This window comes from Pelophylax lessonae (genome assembly GCF_965119305.1).
Source record: "Pelophylax lessonae genome assembly, chromosome: 1".
Lineage (NCBI taxonomy): Eukaryota > Metazoa > Chordata > Amphibia > Anura > Ranidae > Pelophylax > Pelophylax lessonae.
This window is the reverse complement of record NC_138768.1, coordinates 228,805,050-228,827,737: the sequence shown is the minus strand read 5'-3', so window position 1 is coordinate 228,827,737 and position 22,688 is coordinate 228,805,050. Positions and strand designations below refer to the sequence as shown.

Genomic DNA, 22,688 nt, shown 5'->3' with positions numbered 1-22,688 from the left:
AGCTAGCGAGAGTCCCTTCATTTGCTGCAGTGCTACTGCAAACCTTTCTGATGTATCTGCATTCTTTCAGATGTATCTGGGCCCTGCTTGCCCGTGCCGGCCACCAATGCGGGTGCCATGCCAAACATGGCATCCCTCCAGATGTAAACATTCTCGCATGTTTACAATTTTGTGTTGGGCCTCATGCATAGCCTTTTTGGGGCCCGGGTTGGACACCCCTGCTCTAGATGTTTCAGCATGGGTCATCTTTAGGGTACTTGCACCCTGTACTGATGTATGAAAATCACACATGCCTACACACGCAAAGAAATTCTTATAGTGTTGTTGTAATCAAGGGAGTGTGGCATGTGCATGTAAAAATAATGATTGGTAATGAAGATTACTGTATTATTTTTTTACTGATCTTCAGTGCCTTGAAAAAGTATTCATAACCCTTGAAATTTTCCACATTTTGTCATGTTACAACCAAAAACGTAAATTTATTTTATTGGGATTGTATCTAAAAGATTAACACAAAGTGGCATATAATTGTGAAGTGGAAGGAAAATGATAAATGGTTTTCAAAATTTTTGCAATTAAATATTTGAAAAGTGTGGTGTGCTTTTGTATTCAGACCCCTTTACTCTGATACCCAAAACTAAAATCTAGTGGAACCAATTGCCTTCAGAAGTCACCTAATTAGTAAATAGGGTCCACCTGTGTGTAATTTAACCACTTAAGGACCGCCCACTGCAGTTATATTGCGGCAGGCAGCCCCTCCTGCGCAAACCAACGTAGGTATACATCGGTCGTGCGCCTGCAGCTAGGAAGGCACCTCGGCAGCGGGGACTCGGATGCACGGGGCAGGTGGCTCCTATTGCTGCCTTACACCCGCGAACACAGGTCTCTGTGATCATTTCACAAGCCATGCCCCCCCACAGTTAGAATCACTCCTAGGCTCACTAGGCTCACATTTAACCCCTTGATCACCCACAGTATTAACCCCTTCCCTGCCAGTGTATTTATTACTGTAACAGTGCATATTTTTAGCACTGTCGGGGGTCTGATCTGTCCGCCGCAATGTCGCAGTCCCGCTAAAAATCGCAGATCGCTGCCGTTACTAGTAAAAAAAAAAAACAATAAAAATTACATAAATCTTTCCCGTAGTTAGCAGACATGATAACTTTTCAATCAAAATACGCTTATTCCGATTTTTTTTTAACCAAAAATATGTAGCAGAAAACAAATTGGACTAAATTTGTAAAAAAAAAAAAAAAAAAGATTTTTAACGTTTTTTTTTTTTTTGTTATACAGCAGAAAGTGAAAAATATGGTTTTTTTTTTTTTTTTTAGAATTGTCGCTCTTTTTTTGTTTATAGCGCAAAAAATAAAAATCGCAGAGGTGATAAATACCATCAAAAGAAAGCTCTATTTGTAGGAAATAATTTTATTTGGGTATAGCGTCGCACGACCGCGCAATTGTCCGTTAAAGTAACACAGTGCCGAATCGCAAAAAATGGCCTGGTCATTAAGGGGGCAAATCCTTCCGGTCCAGAAGTGGTTAATCTCAGTATAAATACAGCTGTTCTGTAAAGCCCTCAGAGGTCTGTTGGAGAACCTCAGTAAAGAAACAGCATCATGAAGGCCAAGGAACACACCCGACAGGTCAGGGATAAAGTTATGGAGAAGTATAAAGCAGGGATAGGTTATAAAAAAATATCCTAAGCTTTGAACATCTCATGGAGCACTGTTCAATCCATCATCTGAAAATGCAAACTGCACAACTGCAAACCTACCAAGACGTGGCCATCCACCTAAACTGACAGGCCAGGCAAGGAGAGCATTAATCAGAGAAGTAGCCAAAAGGCCCATGGTAACTCTGGAGGAGCTACAGCTTAGGTGGAAGAATCTGTCCACAGGACAACTATTAGTCGTGCACTCCTCAAATTATGGAAGAGTGCCAAGAAGAAAGCCATTGTTGAAAGAAAGCCAAAAGAAGTCCTGTTTGCAGTTTGTGAGAAGCCATGTGGGGAACACAGCAAACATGAAATAAGGTGCTCTGGTCAGATGAGACCAAAATTGAACTTTTTGGCCTAAAAGCAAAACGCTATGTGTGATGGAAAACTAACACGGCACATCACCCTGAACACACCATCCCCCCATATGAAACATAGGGGTAGCAGCATCATGTTGTGGGGATGCTTTTCTTCAGCAGGGACAGGGAAGCTAGTCAGAGTTGATGGGAAGATGGATGGAGCCAACTACAGGGCAATCTTAGAAGAAAACCTGATAGGGTCTGCAAATAACTTCAGACTGGGGCCGAGGTTCACCTTCCAGCAGGACAACAACCCTAAACATGCAGCAAGAGCTACAATGGAATGGTTTAGATCAAAGCATATTCATGCTAATAATCTGCTGGCTTTGGCAGCTGTCAGGCGGCAGCTGCCAAAGCCAGCAGATTATTAGCATGCATAAAAAAGGGATGTATTCCAGAGATAAGACTATAATCCTTCCACTTTATAAAACTCTGGCCTGACTGCATCTGGAGTATTCTGTCCAGTTCTGGTCGCCAGTCCTCAGGAGGGATGTGTTGGAGCTGGAGAGAGTCCAGAGAAGGGCAACTAAACTGATTAGGGGATTGGAGGACCTTAACTATGAAGAGCGTCTGCAATCGCTCGATTTATTCTCCCTGGAGAAGAGACGTCTGAGGGGGGACATGATAGCAATTTATAAATATCTTAATGGGGATCTCAGCTTAGAAAAAACGCTGTTCATTCGAAGGGATTGCATGAGGACTCGAGGACATACAATGCGATTAGAGGAGAAGCGTTTTAACCTCAGGCAACGAGGGGGGTTCTTTACTGTTAGGGCTACAAGATTGTGGAATTCTCTACCACAAGAGGTGGTTTCTGCGGGAAGTATGGTGGCTTTCAAAAGACTCTTAGACTTACATCTCAAGGATCAGGACATTAAGGGCTATGTGAGATGATTACAGCCACACACACCTACACAGGTTGAACTGGATGGACTGTTGTCTTTATTCAACCTCACCTACTATGTAACTATGTAACTAAATGGCCCAGTCAAAATCCAGACCTTAATCCAATTGAGAATCTGTGGCATGAATCGAAAATTGCTCTTCACAGACGCTCTCCATTGCCGCAAAGAAGAATGGGCAAAAATTTCACTCTCTAGATGTGGAAAGCTGGTAGAGACATCTCCAAAAAGACTTGCAGCTGTAATTGCAGCAAAAGGTGGTTCTACAAAGTATTGACTTAGGGGGATTGAATACAAATACACGCCACACTTTTTAGATATATATTTGTGAAAAGTTTTGAAAATCATTTATCATTTTCCTTCGACTTCACAAATATGTGCCACTTTGTGTTGGTCTATTAAATAAAATTCCAATAAAATACATTTACATTTTTAGTTGTAACATGACAAAATGGAAAATTTCAAGGGGTCTGAATAATCTTTCAAGGCACTGTATCCACAGTGCATGTTTATGGGCACATTGAAAACAATGGTCTGCATTTACATGAGTTAAAGAAAAATAAAAAACTTGTATGCCAAAAAATGCTGCGTTTTGAGGCAGCAGTATGCAAGTTTTTATTTATGCAGTGGTCTGAATCGAAACAACTTTTAATATGTACTGCAGAATGACATTTAACAACTAAAGAATGCATTCTTACATCCCCGTGGTTACTAGGCATTTGTCTTCCTCTCTTTCAAGGACTGTGTCCAGCTCAATCAGTACAAGCTAAAAGATGAAATTGGAAAGGTGAGTGCATTTGCCTCTAAGTATTAAATTGTACATACTGTATATGTTAATTCAATTTACACTCTATATGTACAGTCATTTATAAAGAAAGATGATGCCAACAAAGATTTCTGTGACCATAAGAAACAATGAGACCGGGCTTAAGTCTTGAAATCATAAACTCTCCATAGACTTTTTTGTGTTTTATTTGCAAAGATCATGTGATTGCCTTGTATTTCTGCACATTCCTAACCTTATCATTTTACTAAAATAAACAAAGGGGTCATAAAAAGCTGGGTATAATTAGTATACTATATATACAGTAGTATAATTTTGTTCAACAGTTTTCATGGTAAGAACGTTGTAAGAAAGCTCGCTCATTTTTCTAATAATTAGTGGGTCAAATTGATGTTCATTTTTAAATAGTGACAAGAAAATTCGAAGGAGCAGGATGGAAATTTTTTCTCAGATGTGCAAATTTATAACAGTGTATGTCGGGGCTTGACAAATTTGCTTGAAATCTAGGAGCCAGCTAATAAAGTTAGGAGCCAGTTTTTTTCCCGCACATGCTGAATGGCCGGCTTCTGCGGGACCGGCTGCCATACACACAGGCCAAATGACGGACAGTTTTTATTTTAACCTGCTAATGTTGCCTGGCCTTTGGCCCGTGTGTACTTGGCTTGATAGTGTGAAGGGCAGTGGCTCACTAGGGAAAGACAGTGCAGCAAGGTGGAGGCAATAGGAGATCCAGTAACTCATGCCACCTTGGGCCCCTTTCACACGGGCACCTCTACTAAGCATAATCCGCTTGCTCAGCGGGGATTTTACCACTAATCCCCGCTGAGCAGGCAGATGACAGGTCTTGTCTGCTCTGCTTTGCAGAGCAAACATGGACACAGTCCCGCTCTCCTCTATGGGGCAGTCGGATGGAAATGGCTGAGCCTCTGGTCCGCCATCTTTTCACTGTGACCGGTTCCATTTTGAGGCCCATGTTTGCCATTACCTTGGTCTGTCAGACCTTAACGGAATAGGCTAGAATCCTGCGCCAGGATTTGGAAGAGGGTCAACATCCTTATGAGCTGGCAGAATTGACGGACCAGTTCATACAGGGGTTGCAGTATATCTATGATGCCTCCCTTGATGCGGCCCCATTGGCCTGCAGGGCATCTTTGACTGCGGTGACCCTCCGTCGCCTGCTTTGGCTAAAGTGTTGGTGCAGCGTTTGGGTTGACGGAGTTCCCTGCTCCCTGCGAGGGTGAGAGACTCGCTTCGGTGAAAAGAGCAGGTAGAGCGGAGGGGACGGAAGGTCGGAAGGCGGAGAGCGAAGGAGCGACCTCTGTAGCAACCGGGCGGTGGGGTAAGGTGTCTGGGGTAGCAACTCCCCTCTTTCTTAAAACTTGGCAGACTGTAAAATACTGATGATTAATTAAAAGTTAAGGACTGTGCTATAAAAAGTGAGAGAGAAATGATACTGTGATGATGGAGGCTGGAGGGGAATGAATGAATCCTATGGAATGCTTTTCTCTCTTCTTGGGATGAATTATATCCTATGTATCTGGACTCTGATTGAATTTTGGTTAGAGTAACCCTATTGAAAAACCTAATACCTGGCTCAAAACCCGGTTTGACTATAGCTTATTTGACTACGTTTAAAAAAAAAAACGCATTGGGAAGTTATCATCTTATGTGAGGACATGGCTCTCTGACATCAAATTAACAGATTGCTATCTATTTCAAGTCTCAAGTTGTTTGTCAAAATCTATCATATAGTATATGAAGGGGAAAATAAACATTGCTTTGGAAAAGTTATTAGAAACCATTTACCCAAAATCATTGTATATGTCAAAAACATCGAGGGGGTATTTCATTTCTCCATTTATCAAACAGGGCGAAGGTCACTTAGAAAGTAAAATATATTTAAAAGCGTATCTTCAACAAATAAACGTCAAAAGTTGAAAAATGAAAAATATAACAACAAAAGACGTGGAAGGAAAACCTCCCAAACTAAGTGCAAGCCCTGGATCGATCAAAAATTATATGACCCCAGAGAAAACGTTAGAAAACAAGGAGAAACAAGTATCAACAAAACCCAAACAAAGTATTAATGATAATAAAAAAGGCCGCAATCAGAAAACAACAGAGATCAACGAAGAAAGCAATACTACTCTACCCAAAGAAGGTGTACAGTTAAACAAGGAACCAATGGACAAGGACCCGGACACAAGTAGAGAAGAAGAACAAAAAATTAAAAACCAACTCCCTACAAGAGCTGAGATGAGAGAAATGTTCTCAAATCTAGACCGAAAGCTAAATGGTGATCAGTGCCCTGATTACATTCCACTGTGTCCCAGATGGCTGATCGGCTCTCCTCCTTCCTCACACTGCAGTCTCCGTGTGAGGAAGGAGCGCTGGCGATGAGAGATGTTCTCATATGTTTACATATGAGATCATCTCTCATTGCATGGGCCGATCACGTGGTAAATGGCCGCTGTGATTGGCCATTTACCACGATCTTTGCTTGGCTGTGTCCAAGGGACACGGCCAACACAGATTTTCCCCGATGTGCGCTCGCGGGAGCGCGCGGGGAGACTGTCTCTGGGAGGCCGTATAAAGACGGCCTCCCAGAAATTCGAGTCCGCGTTGTAGCCGTACTTCGGCTATAGCGCGGATGGCAAGAAGTTAATACACAGTTCCTCAGTAGATGTGAACACAGCAGAGATGAACTATAAATGTATTGCAAGATGGTATAATACCCCTGATAGGACTCATAATTATCAAAAAGAAAAATCAAAATTCTGCTGGAGGGGCTGTGTAGAAGTTGGCACAATGACTCACCTATGGTGGGAATGCCCGAAAATAAAAACATTTTGGAAAGAGGTTTTAGCCCAAATTAAAATAATTCCGCAAATAGAGATTAGAGAAGATCCCTGGGTTTGTCTATTTCATGGTACAAAAAGCTCAATAAAACAATATAAAGTGACATTAATTCCCCATTTATTGAATGCCGCAAAGGGTTTAATCCATTACTTTGGCAAAAAACTGAACCCCCCGACATTAGGGGATTGGGTGGAAAGAGTAGATAAAATAAAAACATTGGAATACCTAAAAGAATGGGAAGAAGATGAGATTGTAGAGTGGGTCGATATATGGGAGGACTGGATAGAGTTTAAGAAAACAAGAGGATATACTGAGTGGAAAAGAGCTTAGGAAAATAAGTAAACTGGAGTTTTAAGAGTGGTTGGGGGGGAGGGTTGGGAATATATTCTCGGGGGGAGGGGGGATTGGGTAAAAATGATGATGTATTGTTTAATATTTGGACATAAATGTGAAAAAAAAGAAGTGCAGTGACAGTTAAAAAAAACATGCCTACAGTGTATTTTAATAGGGTTTTTCTATTTCGCGGATTTTCGCGGGTGGGTCCAGAACGTAACCTCCGCGATGGAGGGGGGTTTACTGTACTGGGATATCTGCGAATAGGATTGCGTTCCGTCTTACAGAATGATCTGGAAATCACTGTGCGAACTTTACAAGAGTTCGACTGGACGCTGAATTTTCAGAAATCAGTTCTGACTCCATTCAACAGGTTGGGTTATCTAGGATTGACTATGGATTCGGTCTCGGCTCGAGTGTTTCTCCCGCAGGAGAAACTGCAAAAGCTGTAGCATGCGATTCAGCTGTTGTTATCAAACCGCTGGTCATCTCTGAGGACTTGCATGCAAGTGCTGAGGTTGATGGTTTCCACTTTCGAGGCGGTTCAGTTTGCTTAGTTTCACACAAGACATCTACAGAGGCAAAATGGGACAGGAATCCTGGATCCCTGGACAATCTGATCAGGTTGACCCAGAATACGAGGGGCGCCTTGCTGTGGTGGCTCCACTCTCCAGGGCTTCCTCAGGGAAAATCCTTCCTTCCCTTATACTGGACGGTGATCTCCACGGACGCCAGTTTGTCCGGGTGGGGAGGGGGGCAGACATTCGGCCCAGGGGGTTGGACTCACAAGGAGTTCGCTCTGCCGATCAACATTCTGGAAATCCGGGCGATCAGACTTTGTCTGTCCCAGTGGACGGATACAAGGGTGTTCGGTAAGTATTCAAGCAGACAACGCCATGGCCATGGCATATGTCATTCACCAAGCCCTCTCTGCTGTGCACATTCCAGGGGTGGAAAATTGGCAGGCGGACTACCTCAGCCGGCAGGCTCTGAGTCCAGGCAAATGGTCTCTCCATCTGGAGGTGTTTCAACAATTGTGCCACCAGTGGGGGACTCCAAATGTGGATCTACTGGCTTCTCATCTCAACAGGAAGGTTCAGAGTTTCGTAGTAAGATCTCAAGACCCCTTGGCAGACGCAGTAGACGCTCTGGTGGCCCCCTGGGGTCTGTATCGTCTAATTTATGCCTTCCCTCCCTTACAGCTCCTGACAAGATTTCTGTGCAGGATCGAGGCAGAGGGGATTCCAGTGATCCTGTTGGCTCCGGACTGGCCTCGCCGAACTTGGTACATGGGGTTGGTAATACTGGTCGCCGATGCTCCTTGGCAGCTCCCTCTCAGAGAAGATCTGTTGTCTCAAGGTCAGATCTTCCATTCTGCTTTACAGTCGCTGGCTTTAACAGCCTGGATATTGAAAGCCAGATACTGAAGGATAGAGGATTGTCAGATTTGGTGATTCCTACTCTGTTAAGAGCAAGAAAATGTACTTCCCGCAAGATCTATCATCGGGATTGGAAGCGTATATTACTTGGTGTGAGGCTCGGGGTGTCTCCCCCCGTGCCTTCTTGATATCACGCCTGCTGGAATTTCTACCAAAGGATGTAGAAAAGCTCTGGGCACCATTAAGGGCCAGATTTCTGCATTGGCAATTTTTTTCCAACGCCCGTTAGCCTCAAATTCCTTGGTCCACACTTTTGTGCAAGGAGTTCGCCATGTGGCTCCTCCTGGGAGGTCTCCGGTGCCCCCGTGGGATCCTAATTTGTTGTTATCTGTTCTTCAAAAAGATCCTTTTGAGAATATTCGTGAGATTAGTTAAAAATCTCTCTCACAGAAGGTGGCCTTCTTGGTGGCCATCACTTCGGCGCGCAGAGTTTCTGAATTGGCTGCGTTGTCCTGTCGGTCACCTTATCTGGCGATTCACAGAGACAAGGTGGTTCTTCGTCCCTGTCAGTCATTTCTTCCTAAGGTCGTCTCCGGCTTCTATTTGAATGAGGACATTGTGTTGCCTTCGCTGTGCCCTATGCCAAAACATCCAAAAGAGACTGCTTTACATTCCTTAGATGTGGTTCGTGCCATCAGGGTGTACCAGGCTGTGACTGAAACAATTCGTAAATCGGATTCCCTATTTGTACTTACGGATGGACCCCGTAAGTGGCAGACTGCATCTGCTGTAACTATTTCCAGGTGGATAAGGCTGACGTTGGTGCAGGCCTATTCCATTAAGGGTCAGGTCCCTCCTTTCCCTGTCAAGGCGCATTTTACAAGGGCGTCCTGGGCCTTTTGTCATCAGGCGTCGGTGGTCCAGGTGAGCAAGGCAGCCACCAGTCGCCTGTGCATACGTTCACCAAGTTTTACAAGGTGGACGTCCTGGCATCTGCGGATGCTGCTTTCGGCCGCAAATTTTTGCAGGCCGCTGTTGTGGAGGCTGTGGCCTCGAGGGTTTTTTTTTCCGGTTGGTGAGCCCAAGTTGTTCCTGATTGGGCTTCTTATTGCATGGTTGGCTATTTTTTTTTTGTTAGCTGTTTTTTTGTTAACAGTTTCTGTGTGCCCACCCCTTATGATGACACTGCTTTGGGACATCCCAAAGGTCAATGAAGATACGAAGCTGGGTCCGTCACTGAACAAAAGAGAATTTTTTTGTCTTACTGTAAAATACTTTTCTCTGATGTTCATTGACGGACATAGCCACCCACCCCTCTGTGGAGTTGGGTTATGTATTCTTCTGACACTGCTTGTTACAAAACTGACGTCCTAGAGCAGTAAGTGGGAGTTTACCCCCTGGGACCGCCCATAGGCATAGTCAAACCATTTTCCTCCTAGTGTCCTACTCCTAGGAAGAGCAACATAACCCAACAGTCAATGAACATATGAAGCTGTGTCTGTCAATGAGCATCAGAGAAAAGGATTTTACAGTAAGACAAAATCCAGTTATTTTTTCCTAAAATGGTAAATTTTCTCAGTATAAACATTTGATATGTTTTCTATTTTCTACTGTGAATAAAATATGGGTTTATGAGATTTTCAAATCATTGCATTTTGTTTTTATGTAGATTTTACACAGGGTTCCAACTTTTTTTTTGGAATTAAGAGTTGTAAACATTTTTGCCATTGTATGAACCCTGGCAACAGAGCTGGGACAAGGTCCTCTGGCAGGCTAGGATGCCAAAGAGTACCTCGCCCAAACTTGGAAAAAGTAACTCTGAATTTGTAAATCAGAATATAGAAAATTAAACTCTAAGGAACGTAGAACTCAAGTCATGAACCTTAATATGGAACCTCGAATATGGAACTTGGAGTATGAGACCTATCGTATGGCGTATGGAACTCAGAAGACGTAATATTTGAATTCTGAAAATGAAATTTAAAATATGGAACTTAGAATCTGAAACTCTGAACAAGGAACAAGGAAATTAGAATATGGAACTCAGTAAAATAGTAATGGAACTCTTAATATGGAACATGGAATGCAAAATATAAAACTATGGGAAATGAAAAGAGACATGGAACTCGAAATATGAAACCTGAAACTTAACTTGGAATATTTTGTCCCAAAACCCTATGATTCCCAAACCCTCTAGCAATCTATCCTTCATGCTGCAAAGGTGGCAATAACAGAATTGAAATCCCTAACTATTGCTGTTGAGCAGGTTTCACGTAAAGTATCTTCAGGGAAAAAGTAAATGCCATAAATAATAAAAAAAATGCAAGGCTTTCCAAGAGATATGGTCCTCCTGAATGACTTATAACTCCGTAGGAGAGCAGAATACATAGAGGTTGCGTCCTGCATGAATGAATGTGAGCGTACCTTCCCTTTTCTTTCACACTAAGCCTGCCTATGCTTTCCTACTTTACTCTTGTTTCCTACTTTAGAGGATCCCTCTCTCTCACTTTAAGTGTACCTACACCCAAAACCTAAGAAGTAATATATTGCAGGTCACTAGTCCTTGGTGTGGTGGCTGCATTTGTTTACTTTTTTCAAGCTTCTTTTGTTTTTTTTTCAGCTCGTAATTCTGCAAATAACACCCTTAGCGCCGGGTTCACACTGGCGCGACGCTACTTTCAGGGGCGACCTCCGAGATCGCGGTGCGAGCAGCGCGCCGCGACCTCGGAGCGGCCGCCACAGACTTCATAACATTGAAGTCTATGGCGGTCGCCTCCTGGTCGCCCCAAAGAAGCTCCGGACCCTTTTTCTAGGTCGGAGCGACTTGTGTCGCTCCTATTAGAACGGGTCCGTAGCTTCCCTATGGGAGGCGACCTGCGGCGACCTGTGAGGCGACCAGGTCGCCTCACAGGTCGCCCTAGTGTGAACCGGGGCTTCCTGTCACTGGGTTGGTATGTTGCATCTTCACTGTATCTTTGAAAGGAACCCATGGTTGTCACCCTACTCTGTTCTCCTTGTATGGACTGCAAATTTGTCTTGGCTCATCTCCATTGCGGCAGGGCAATTGGTAGTTTAGAGAATATTGCTATGAATGAATGAATCAAGGCAGCTTACAGAAAGTTACAAGGTGCTGCATTTCAGGCAAGATTAACAAGTATTCTCAGTCTTCAGTGACAGTGTTCTTGTCAGAAAACAAATGCAGCCACAATGTTTAAGAGGATGCTAGGCTGCAATATAGTGCATTTTTGTTCTTTGGTTTAGTTGCCCCTTAAAAATAAATTGGATTATGGAACTCTGAATATAGAACATTGGTACAAGGCATTCAATTGTTTTTAAACCAAGGACCTTGCATTCACTATATCTGGTCTCCCACAGTACACAAAACATGGAAATGCAATTATGTTAGTAAATATAAACTGGTAAATACCGTTTCTCATCAGCAGAATACAGCAGTCTTTTGACTTCTATCAGTGTCTGGTTAAAGCTTGTAGGAGAAGTTTTCATTCTACTCTGACTGTCCTTTGAGGCTGCAAGACACCTGACACCTCTGTCTGGAAAGTGCTGATTCGCCCTGTGCCGATCACATGCACTCTCCCAAGAAAAAAAAAAAAACGTAAGCAAAAACACACCAAACTGAGCATGTGCAGAGTGCCCTAGAGCTCTGTTCTATCAAGAGATGGATTGGGGACTGTGGAAAAAGGGGAGGATCAGACAGCCTTTTTTCACAATACAGTGGGTTAACCCCTTAGGTTCCACAGTGAGTATAACAAGAATGCTTTACTGCATATACAGACTGATTTTACTGTTGTGGGTTTAGTAACACTTTAACTTGTCAGCTCCATTGTACAATGGGTAGATGTGAGCTGACCTGTGGAATATTTTGGGGTTGTGTTTAAATACTTTTAAAAACAAAAAGGCTTAAGAACACAAAGCAGTTTTTTTCTAAATTAAAGATTTTATGTAAATTCATTTAAAAGAATAGGGGCTGAGGAGTATCAAGGTTTTTTTTTTTTTTTTACTTTAAATTTCAAAAAGTAAACATACCTAATCTGACTTGTTGAAAAAAAAAATACATATCTCTTTCGTTCATTGATGGACACAGCTCCTTATTCTTCTTAAACGTTGGGTTATACTGCCCCCTACAGGAGTAGGACTCTAGGCAGGAAAAAGCTTGATTACATCTATGGGCATTCTCAGGGGGTATGCACCCACACTCAGCTATAGGCACTCAGTTCGGTTGGATTCTGAACCTTCAGAAGTCTGCTCTGGTTCCGTCCACAAAACTGGACTATCTGGATGGATTCGGCCTCAGCCAGAGTGTTGCTTCCTCTGAAAAAACTCCAGAATTTGCAGGAGGCAATTCAGCTTCTGTTGTCCAGTAGATGGCCATCCCTCCGGGCTTGCATGCGGGTGCTGGGCCTGATGGTGTCTACCTTCCAGGCGGTTCCCTTTGCACAGTTCCACACGAGATCTCTGCAAAAAGAGATTCTGGGGAAATGAGACAAGAATCCACAGTCTCTAGAGGTGGCTTCATGCTCCGGCACTTTGACAGGGAAATCCTTCTCCCCCTGTACTGGGCGGTTGTCACCACGGGTGGAAGCCTGTCCGGGTAGGGAGGCGTCCTCGGCACAGCTTGTGCTCATTTGGTCTGGACTCGGAAAGAGTCCAGACTGCTGATCAATGTACTGGAACTCCGAGCAATCAGACTTTGTCTGGATCATTGGACAATTCGTTTTCAAGGGTGCCCGGTACGAGTTCAGTCGGACAATGCCACGGCTGTGGCTTATGTTAATCACCATGGGGACACAAGAAGTGTCCTGGCATATCGGAAAGTTGCCGGCATTCTAAGGTGGGCAGAATAATCGTTCCAGCCCTCTCTGCTGTACACATTCCATGGAAGGTACAGAAGTTTGTGTCATGGTCTCGGGATCCTCTGGCAGACGCAGTAGAAGCATTAGTGGCTCCTTGACGTCAGTATTGTCTTATGCCATTCCCCCTCTCAAACTTCTGCCAAGACTCCTGTGCAGGATCGAGGCAGCAAGGGATTCCGGTCTTTCTGGTGGTTCCAGATTGGCCTCGTCGGTCTTGGTGCGCTGATCTGGTACGGCTGGTCGCCGATGCTTCTTGGAGAATTCCTCTCAAGGAAGATCTGCTGTCTCAATGACCAATCTTCCATCCTGCTTTACAGTAGCTGGTTTTAACAGCTTGGCTGTTGAAAGTCAGGTGCTGAAGGATAGAGGTTTGTTTGATTCCTACGCTGTTAAAGGTTAGAAAATCTACCTCTAGGTAGATATACCATTGTATTTGGAAGACGTACATTGCGTGGAGTAAATCTTTTGGGGTTCTCCCTTGCTCCTTTTCAGTGGCACGGATCTTGGCTTTCCTCCAATGAGGGGTTGAGCAGCGCCTGGCCTTGAGTACCATCAAAAGCCAGGTTTTCTGCCTTGGCGGTTTTCTTTCAACGTCCATTGTCCACACTTTTCTTGGTGCGTACCTTTATCCAGGGAGCTCGACACTTGGTTCCTCCAGTGCGGTCTCCATTACCGCCATGGGTCCTGAAATTGGTGTTGTCAGTTATCCAGGAATCTCCCTTTGAAAATATCGGGAGGTTCCCCTTCTTTTGTTGTCCAAGAAGATGGCCTTTTTGGTGGCTATTACTTCTCCGTGCAGGGTTTCGGAGCTGGCGGCATTGTCTTGTCGTTCACCTTACCTGTTGGTTTACAAAGCTAAGGTGGTTCATTGTCCCTGTCTGTTGTTCCTTTCAAAGGTCGTCTCTGATTTCCATTTGAATGAAGACATTGTGTTGCCTTCCCTATGTCCCAGGCCCAAACATCTGAAGGAAATTGCTCTGCATTCCCTGGATGTGGTTCAGGCAATCAAGGTGTAGCTGGCAGCTACGGAGTCTTTTTAGGAAGTCAGACTTACTATTTGTACTCATGGTTGGACCTCGAAAAGGGTTGGTCGTTTCTGCTGCGACCATTTCCGGATGGTTCAGACAGACAATGATTGAGGCCTATTCAATTAGGGGTCAGGTTCCTCCTTTCCCTGTTCAGGCACACTCCACTCGGACGCTTAGTGCCTCCTGGGCCTTCAGTCATCAGGCATCAGTGATGCAGGTTTGCAAGGCGGCCATCTGGTTGTCTGTGCAAACTTTTACAAAGTTTTATAAAGTGGATGTGTTGGCATCTGCAGATGCTTCTTTTGGCTGCAAAGTTTTGCAGGCTGCTGTTTTCAGACCTGGTCCTCTTTGAGAGTGTATTGTTTTCTTCAGGTGAGCTCCAGTTGTTTTGGTTGAGCTCCATGTTACCTGGTTGACTATGTTTAGCCTTGGGAATGTTTTTCTGCTGTTTTCCCACCCCTCATGTTTAAGGATGTACCAATGGTTAAGAAGAAGCAGTGTCTGTCAATGAACGAAAGAGAAAATGGAATATTTGACTTACCATAAAATCAATTTCTCTAATGACAAACACAGCACCCACCCCTCTGTGGGGTTGGCTTTCTTCTGACACTGAGTGCCTATAGCTGAGAGTGGGAGTATACCCCTGGGACTGCCCATAGGCGTAGTCAAGCTTTTTCCTGCCTAGTGTCCTACTCCTGTAGGGGGCAGTATAACCCAATGGTTAAAAAGAATCAGGAGCTGTGTCCGTCAATGAACATTAGAGAAATGGATTTTACGGTCAGAAAAGTAAAAAATCCCATTATTTTCTGATTTTGCATAAAAATCTATGTTGTATCTCCCAGTTTATATAAAAATTTGCCCAATGTCTATACAGTACAATGCAGTACTGTGCTAACACCCCTCAGAATGAGAATGAGAAAGTTGGACCATTTAGCACAAAGCATCTAATACTTTGCCAGTTACACGGATCATCAAAGGTTCAATTGCAAATGATAGTTGGTTAAAGTAAATATATACCCCAACTGAACAACATTTATTTTGCATTCTGTATCCTAAACAATTACCATTTGAACCTTCCAATTCAGCACCGGACGGTTTATCTCCCTTCATGACCAGGCCATTTATTGCGATATGGCACTGCCTTACTTTAACTGACAATTGCGCGGTCGTGCTACGCTGTACCCAAATAAAATTTATGTAATTTTTCCCCCAAAAATAGAGCTTTATTTTGGTGGTATTTGATTACCTTTGCAGTTTTGATTTTTTGCGCTATAAAAAAAAAAAATTCTCTTTCGTTCATTGACGGACACAACTCCTGTCATTCTTGACCATTGGGTTATGCTGCCCCCTACGGAAGTAGGACACTAGGCAGAAAAAACTTCTGGCTACACCCATGGGTAGGCCCAGGGGGTATACTTCCTCTCCCTGCTATAGTCACTCTGGCAAAATTTTTTATATAGCAAGTTTTTTCTTCCTGGATTTTTCCTGTGAGATCTACTGTCAACTGCCAGACTGGGCAACGGGCTGGATAATCTAGATCCAGTGGTCACCCCAGTCTGGCCAGCAAGCGCGTGCAGGCCTCCGCTCCATGCTAGGTCGGCTTCAACATAGCCCCACTGGAGGGGGGCTAACTCTGCAGGTTAAACGTCTTGCATGGGTCACATACGACCTAGCCTCGGCGGTGGGAGCCCCTCCTTATCCCCTGGTGCTGACTCTTGGATCATTTAGCTTCCTGATCGCCGCACGTTTAATGCAAAATTTTCGAGTGCTTGCAAGTGCCTGTGTCAGCGGGAGGTGAGTCTGATGGGGTCCTCTCCCTCTCTCCTGAGGATCGCTCTGTGCCTTGTGCTTGATGACCGGGCTGTTCTGCCAGCGCCGTGGGGGTTGTCCTTTAGCAGTGTGTTATACTTTTTGTGGGGTCCCCCTGGTGACTCATGGAGTCCTTAGAGAACGTTTCCCCACCTGATCCCCTCTCTGAGGCTGCGGGGCCCTCCGGGTCCCAACCATCCATTCATGCACTGACGGCGGTCCTGGAGTCCCTTGTGTCCCGGGTTGAGGTGGCTTGCGGGCAGTGGGCTAGCAAAAAGCGCCCCCTGCCTCATTTGTCATATCAGATCCTGAATCTGATTCGGCCACTGTGGACGTGGGTCACCCTGCTGGGTCTGCGACCACGAGCCTTCAATCCTCTGATAGTGAGGATGATTCCTCCACGTCTGGGACCGCGCATGAAAAGGCGCTGGTAGATGCACTGATTGTTTCTGTGCGTGAGATGGAGGACACGGCTGAAGCTGCGACGGAGGCGCAGGTACCCTTTGGCACTCACAAGCAATCCAGAGTGGCAAAGATGTTTCCTTTCCCTGCCTATTTTGACAGAATTGTCGCTAAAGAGTGGGGACGACCAAAGCGTCCCTGTTGGGTTCCTAAGCGCTTTACTAGGCATTACCCCTATGAGGAGTCCCTTCTTAAGAAGTGGACTGTGCCACCGGTGAAGGATCCTCCGGTTTCCAGATTAAACAAGGCAACCATTCCGGTGGAAGAGTCCCTGGCCTTTAAGGATCCGGCTGACCAGAAGGCAGAGGCTGTGGCCCGCATGATGTACACATTAGCGGGTTCGGCAATGAGGCCGTTATTTACCATTGCCCTAGTGTTGCAAACTTTGACCGAGTGGGCTAAGCTCCTACGCCGTGACCTGGAGGGTGAACAACTTCCTCCTGCCTTTGCTGAGCTGGCGGACCAGCTGGTCCAGGGGTTGCAGTTTATCTGTGATGACTTCTTGGATGCGGCTCCCCTGATGGCTCGCCTCTCTGTTTTGGCGGTGATCATTCAGCGTGTCTTTTCGCTTAAATGCTGGTCTGCGGATCAGATTTCTAAGAAGGCCTTGACTGATCTTCTCTTTCAAGGAGATCATCTGTTTGTAGCTACCCTGGATGACATCATTAAAGGTCTCACAGGAGGAAAGAGTACCTTTCTTCCACAGGCTACTAAGGGTATGGAACCTCGTCGTAGATGTGGACCTTCCTTCTCAGCTGTTTTTTCGTCCCTCAGGGTCGACTGACAAGGGCTCGAAGCCTTTCAGGGCCTCCTCTGGTGGCTCCAAACAAACCTGGTCTGGCAAGCCAGAAGCGGCCTTCTCCAGACCCGCAGACAAGGCTCCTTCAACATGAAGGTGCGCCCTCACCCGTATCAGGGGTGGGGGGATGTCATCGCTGGTTTCCGTCCCGGGGCCTTCCTTGGTGCAAGACAAGTGGGTCCACAAAGTTATTCGGTCTGGTTACAAGATCAATTTTCACTCTTGTCCCCTGGCAAGGTTTTTTTCTTCCAGTCTTCACCTGTCCACAGACCGGTTACAGGGTCTGTTTGGGGCAGCACAAGACCTGTTCCTTCAAGGGGTGATTGTCCCGGTTCTGGGTTTTTACTCAAACCTGTTCACAGTCCCTGGGAAGGAAGGTAAAGTGCGTCCAATCCTGGACCTCAAGGCGCTAAACTGCTTTGTGTGGGTGCAGAAGTTCAGAATGGAGTCCATTCGAACAGTAGTGGCATCCGTACGTCAGGGGAACATTCCAATATGTGCCAGTTACCAGCATTTTTCTCCGCTTTGCTGTGGGAGAGGAGATTTATAAGTTTGTGGCATTACCCTTTGGTCTCACCTCTGCTCCTTGGGTCTTCTTTGCTACACCAACGGGGGAATTGCGGTACTGGGTGGCTTGGAGGATCTCTTTCTGTGAGCAGAGTCTCCATCTGCTCTGGTGGAGAACTTGGAGATCACAATACAAACTCTGAGGAAGAAGTGCCATGGCGGCTCTGGAGGTAGCCGGGATTCTAAGGTGGGCAGAACGGTTCGTTCCAGCCCTCTCCGCCGTACACATTCCCGGGGTGGAAAATGGGCAGGCGGACTACCTCAGTTGGTAGGTATTGGACCACGTGGAGTTGTCCCTTCATCTGGAGGTGTTTTATCAGCTGTGTCTCCGGTGGGGCACTCCCGAGGTGGATCTGTTGGCGTTTCGGCTCAACAGAAAGGTGCAAAGATTTTTGGCTCGGTCAAGGGATCCACTGGCAGACGCCACAGACGCGCTGGTGGCCCCGTGGGGTCAGTATTGTCTGATTTACGCCTTGCCCCCTCTCAAGCTTCTGCCCAGACTCCTACGCAGAATCGAGACAGAAAGGATTCCAGCCATCTTGGTGGCCCCGGACTGGCCTCACCCGGCTTTGTACACCGAACTGGTACAGCTTGTCGCCAGTGTTCCTTGAAAGCTTCCTCTCAGGGAGGATCTGCTGTCCGAAGGACCGATCTTCCATCCTGCTTTACAGTCGCTGGCTTTGATGGCTTGGCTGTTGAACGCCAGGTGCTGATGGATAGAGGTTTGTCTGAGTCTGTGTTTCCTACGTTGTTAAAAGCTAGGAAATCTACTTTGAAGGAAGATCTATCATCGTATACAGAAGACGTACATTGCATGGTGTAAGTCTTTTGTGGTGCATCCTCACTCCTTCTCAGTGGCTCGAATCTTAACCTTCCTTCAATGAGGGGTTGAACAGAAATTGGCCTTGAGTACCATCAAGGGCCAGGTATAAGCCTTGGCAGTCTTTTTCAAATGACCTTTGGCCACACACTCCCTGGTGTGTACTTTTTTCAGTGTGTCCGACATTTGGTCCCTCCAGTGCAGGTTCCGATGCTGTTTTGGGATCTTAATTTGGTGCTTTCAGCCCTCCCTTTGAAAATATTCGGGCGTTTCCCCTGCTTACGCTGTCCCAGAAGGTGGCCTTTTTGGTGGCTATCACATCTGCGCGCAGGGTGTCGGAACAGGCGGCTTTATCCTGTCGTTCACTTTATCTGGCAAGTGATTTCAGGCCTGGGAGCCTAATATAAAGAAATATTCAGGAGAGCAGGAGAATTCAGTCCAATAAAACCACATTTCATTGAAGCCGTCCTCCATATGATATGCTGAGGCAGCAAATCCTTCATTCACTTGAACGACTGCTTCAAAGAGGGTGCAGCCGTTTGTTTCCAGCAGGTATACTGTACATGCCTTTGCTGCATTGAGAAGATGGATCAAAAGTGAGCATTTGTACCACTTGAGAGATATGGGCATTAGATGTAAAACAAAAGACATTGGATCATTGGGAAGTTGGATATCAGTAAATATAAAAATCCAGTGTTTTACTTGGGACCAAAAGTCCTGTATTCTCTTACATGACCAAAAGATATGGAGTGTCAGAATATTTAGGAGCATAGTGGTCTCTTCCTCCTAGCACCTCCAGCACAATGGCAAACTCTGTGGAAAAAGCTTATGGATAGTCTTAGAGACCCTATACCAGTGATGGCGAACCTTGGCACCCCAGATGTTTTGGAACTATATTTCCCATGATTAAAAATAAATCAATATTGCTGCGCCAAGTGACTAAAATAAATAAACGAAATCAATAACAGTGATATCATAGGTATGGATCATACAAATGAATCAAAAAATGTGCATGAATATAAACTAAATAATCACAATATAAATATACAAAAGTGCAAATGCAATGAAAAGTGCAGGTGCAAAAATGATCAAAAAGTGCAATTGTCAAATGATCAGAAAAAAGTCCCAAACCCAATCCTGATCAAGGATCCAAATATTCCAATCAGTGATCCAGTGGGGTAAAAGTGAGATCGTGCTCCAAACACTTCAAACTGGTGCTCTCAGTGACTGGTGCTGGAATAGCAGCTCACCTCAGGGATAGACTCATAAGAGTCATACAAGCATCGGTGTAATTAACTGGACTGCCTGTCTTGTCCACTCCACATCTTCAACCTCCCCTGAGCCAGCTTACAGGGTGCAATGACACTCAGCAAAAGAAAGGGAGAGTAATCAAATGCTCTCAGTTTTTAAATGTTTATTGCAAGAACCAAAAGTAAAGCACTTACATATGCAGGCACTTCAGACAGTGCAGGCTGCAAACAGCTGATATCGTCTACGAGGCAAACCTTCCTGGGTCTGACGTCCAACGAGTAGGCTCTTCCCCCGTACACGTTGCGTCATGTGACTTCGTCAGTGGGGTGATGACGAACCTTGGCACCCCAGATGTTTTGGAACTATATTTCCCATGATGCTCATGCACTCTGCAGTGTAGTTGAGCATCATGGGAAATGTAGTCCCAAAACATCCTGGGTGCCAAGGTTTGCCAACACTGCCCTATACCATCTAGATGAGATTTTATATCCTATTTCTTGAACACTGCATGAAATATATGTCTTGCAAGTCATGGTCGAGATTCTCTCACATTGTTGGTCTGTAAAAGTATATCCCAGCTTCCGTTCTCATTGAGCCAGATATTTCGGTAGAGTAATGTTCGATGGATATGAAATAAGCGATACGATTGTGAAAAATCATGTGCCGTTGCCTCTTCCTTGAGTCACAATTGCTCAGTGGATAGATCCAAAAGTTCCCCCCAATGGTGCTTGAGAAAGGGTCTTAGTTACCTTGATTTCCAGAGGGGGAGAGTGCGGTCGAACAGATTGCGAATGTCTGAAAACAACACAATGATTTTAAAAATGTATTATACTGCTTTGCAAAAAATGTAAAAAGCGATGTGGCCTTTAAAGCTAAAATTAAGTGATTTTTTTATTTCAACAAAGCATGAATGAAAAGTGTCCCATGTGCTGTTTGCTGCTGTGTCCAATTTAAAGTGGTTCAAAATGCTGAAGGTTTTTTACCCTCATGCATTCTTTGCATGAAGGTAAAATGCCTTCATTGTGCAGTCCCCTCTAATATTTACCTAAGCCCGATCTCAATCCAGCAATGTGCACGAGAGCCGAGGCTCTCCCAGATCTCTCACTCCTCATTCGCTGTGATTGACTGCAGCAAGAGCCATTGGATCCCACTGCTGTCAGTCACAGCCAGTGAGGGGAGAGGGGCTGAGCCGCGCTGTCTGTCGCTTATGGACACAGAGAGCTGGCTTAGGAGGGAGCACGCACGAGTGCCCTCATACCAAGCGGCTTGCTATGAGGGCACTTGGCTGGAGAGAGGGGCCCAGAGCTCTGGCGGGGGATCTGAGGAGGATCGGGGTTTCTCTGTGCAAAGCCATTGTTTTTTTGTTTTTTTTTAAGTATCTATACGAACCCTTTAAATTCAAAGTCTTCTGCTTCTAGATATCCCCACAGCATCTGGTACCTGCAGAGGTTAATATGAGTGGCTGCACCTGCAATAAAAAAATTTGTCAAATGTCCTTTCCACCTCCATGCTCCATTCAAAGAAGACATACTATAGGTTCCCACAAAGGAAAGCATTCCATGATTAGAGAGGTGGACCTTTAATTCATTTGCCCGTCCTCCTTTCATAGAACATTAAGTAGGACTTATATGAATGGAGCATGGAGGTGAAAAGAGAGGACATAGTTGGCATTTGACAGGTGCAGCAACTCATTTCACCTCTATGAGGAAATCCATGGGTAGAGGATTTAGGAATTCAATCAAACACAGGCACCAGCACACTGCACACTCTTCATTTATGATAAGTACTGTCTCTGCTGAGTGTTTTTGTTTTCTATTTCACTAAACTTCAGCTATAGGCTCCTTTCAGACGGCCGCTCCGCTGCTGTAGTCCGCTGCGGGACTTTTTTTTTTTTTTCCACGGAGCGGATGACATTTGTGTCATCCGCTCCGTATGCCCGCATATCATCCCATCCGTTTGCGGATGATATGCGGACATAATGTAAGTATATGGCATTGCGGATGTCAGCGGATGACACCGCTGACATCCGATTTTCCTTCCTTTCCGTTTTTTACACGGATGGAAAAATGGGGTTCTGTTCCGTTCCAAAAAACGGAACAGAACTGAAAGGAGGAAAATCGGATGTCAGCGGATGGTATTCCGCTGACATCCGCAATACCATTCACTTACATTGATGTTTGCAAATCATCCGCAAAAAAATAGGATGATTTGCGGACACACGGAAAGCAGCGGAGCGGCCGTGTGAAAGGAGCCTTAGGATATTCTTTAAGAATGTTTTTTTAAGCTCTAATTCTACAGAAAATATCCTTTGCCTTCAGTTTCCCTTCACCTACAAGTGTCATTGCTTCTTCCTTCTCTTTGGCAGCATTTCAGCATATATGCCATCCATATATATATTTATTATCTAGGTGGATCGATAATTACATTTAATTTTAACCAGCGTATCTTGTTGTCATAGGTGTGTGTATGTGTGTAATCACACCCTTAAAGTAAAGACAAGCCACAAGCAGCACTTGTTGCTTGTCTAAAATCCAGTAAAAACAAACTGCCACAGTAGAAAAAATGGACTGCAAACATATCACGCTCACTATACAGTATACTGTAGATATAATGAAAGAAAAAGTATTTTTTTAAACCTATTGTAATTGAAAGTAATTGTAAAGTCTCGTTTTTTTTTTTCAATAAAAATAACAAACATGTTATACTTCTAGAATGTAAGCTCTAACGAGCAGGGCCCTCTTATTCCTCCTG

At 44.8% G+C, this 22,688-nt stretch overlaps 1 protein-coding gene across 2 annotated transcripts in view; it reads left to right on the top strand.

Annotated features, from left to right (window-relative positions):
- CAMKK2 (calcium/calmodulin dependent protein kinase kinase 2) overlaps positions 1-22,688 on the top strand; it is a 216,591-nt gene that overhangs the window by 90,499 nt on the left and 103,404 nt on the right. For both annotated transcript variants that reach the window (XM_082255601.1, XM_082255602.1), the window contains exon 3: positions 3,715-3,762. In XM_082255601.1, the coding sequence (XP_082111727.1) occupies positions 3,715-3,762 (48 nt within the window). The remainder of the gene's footprint in view (positions 1-3,714; positions 3,763-22,688) is intronic.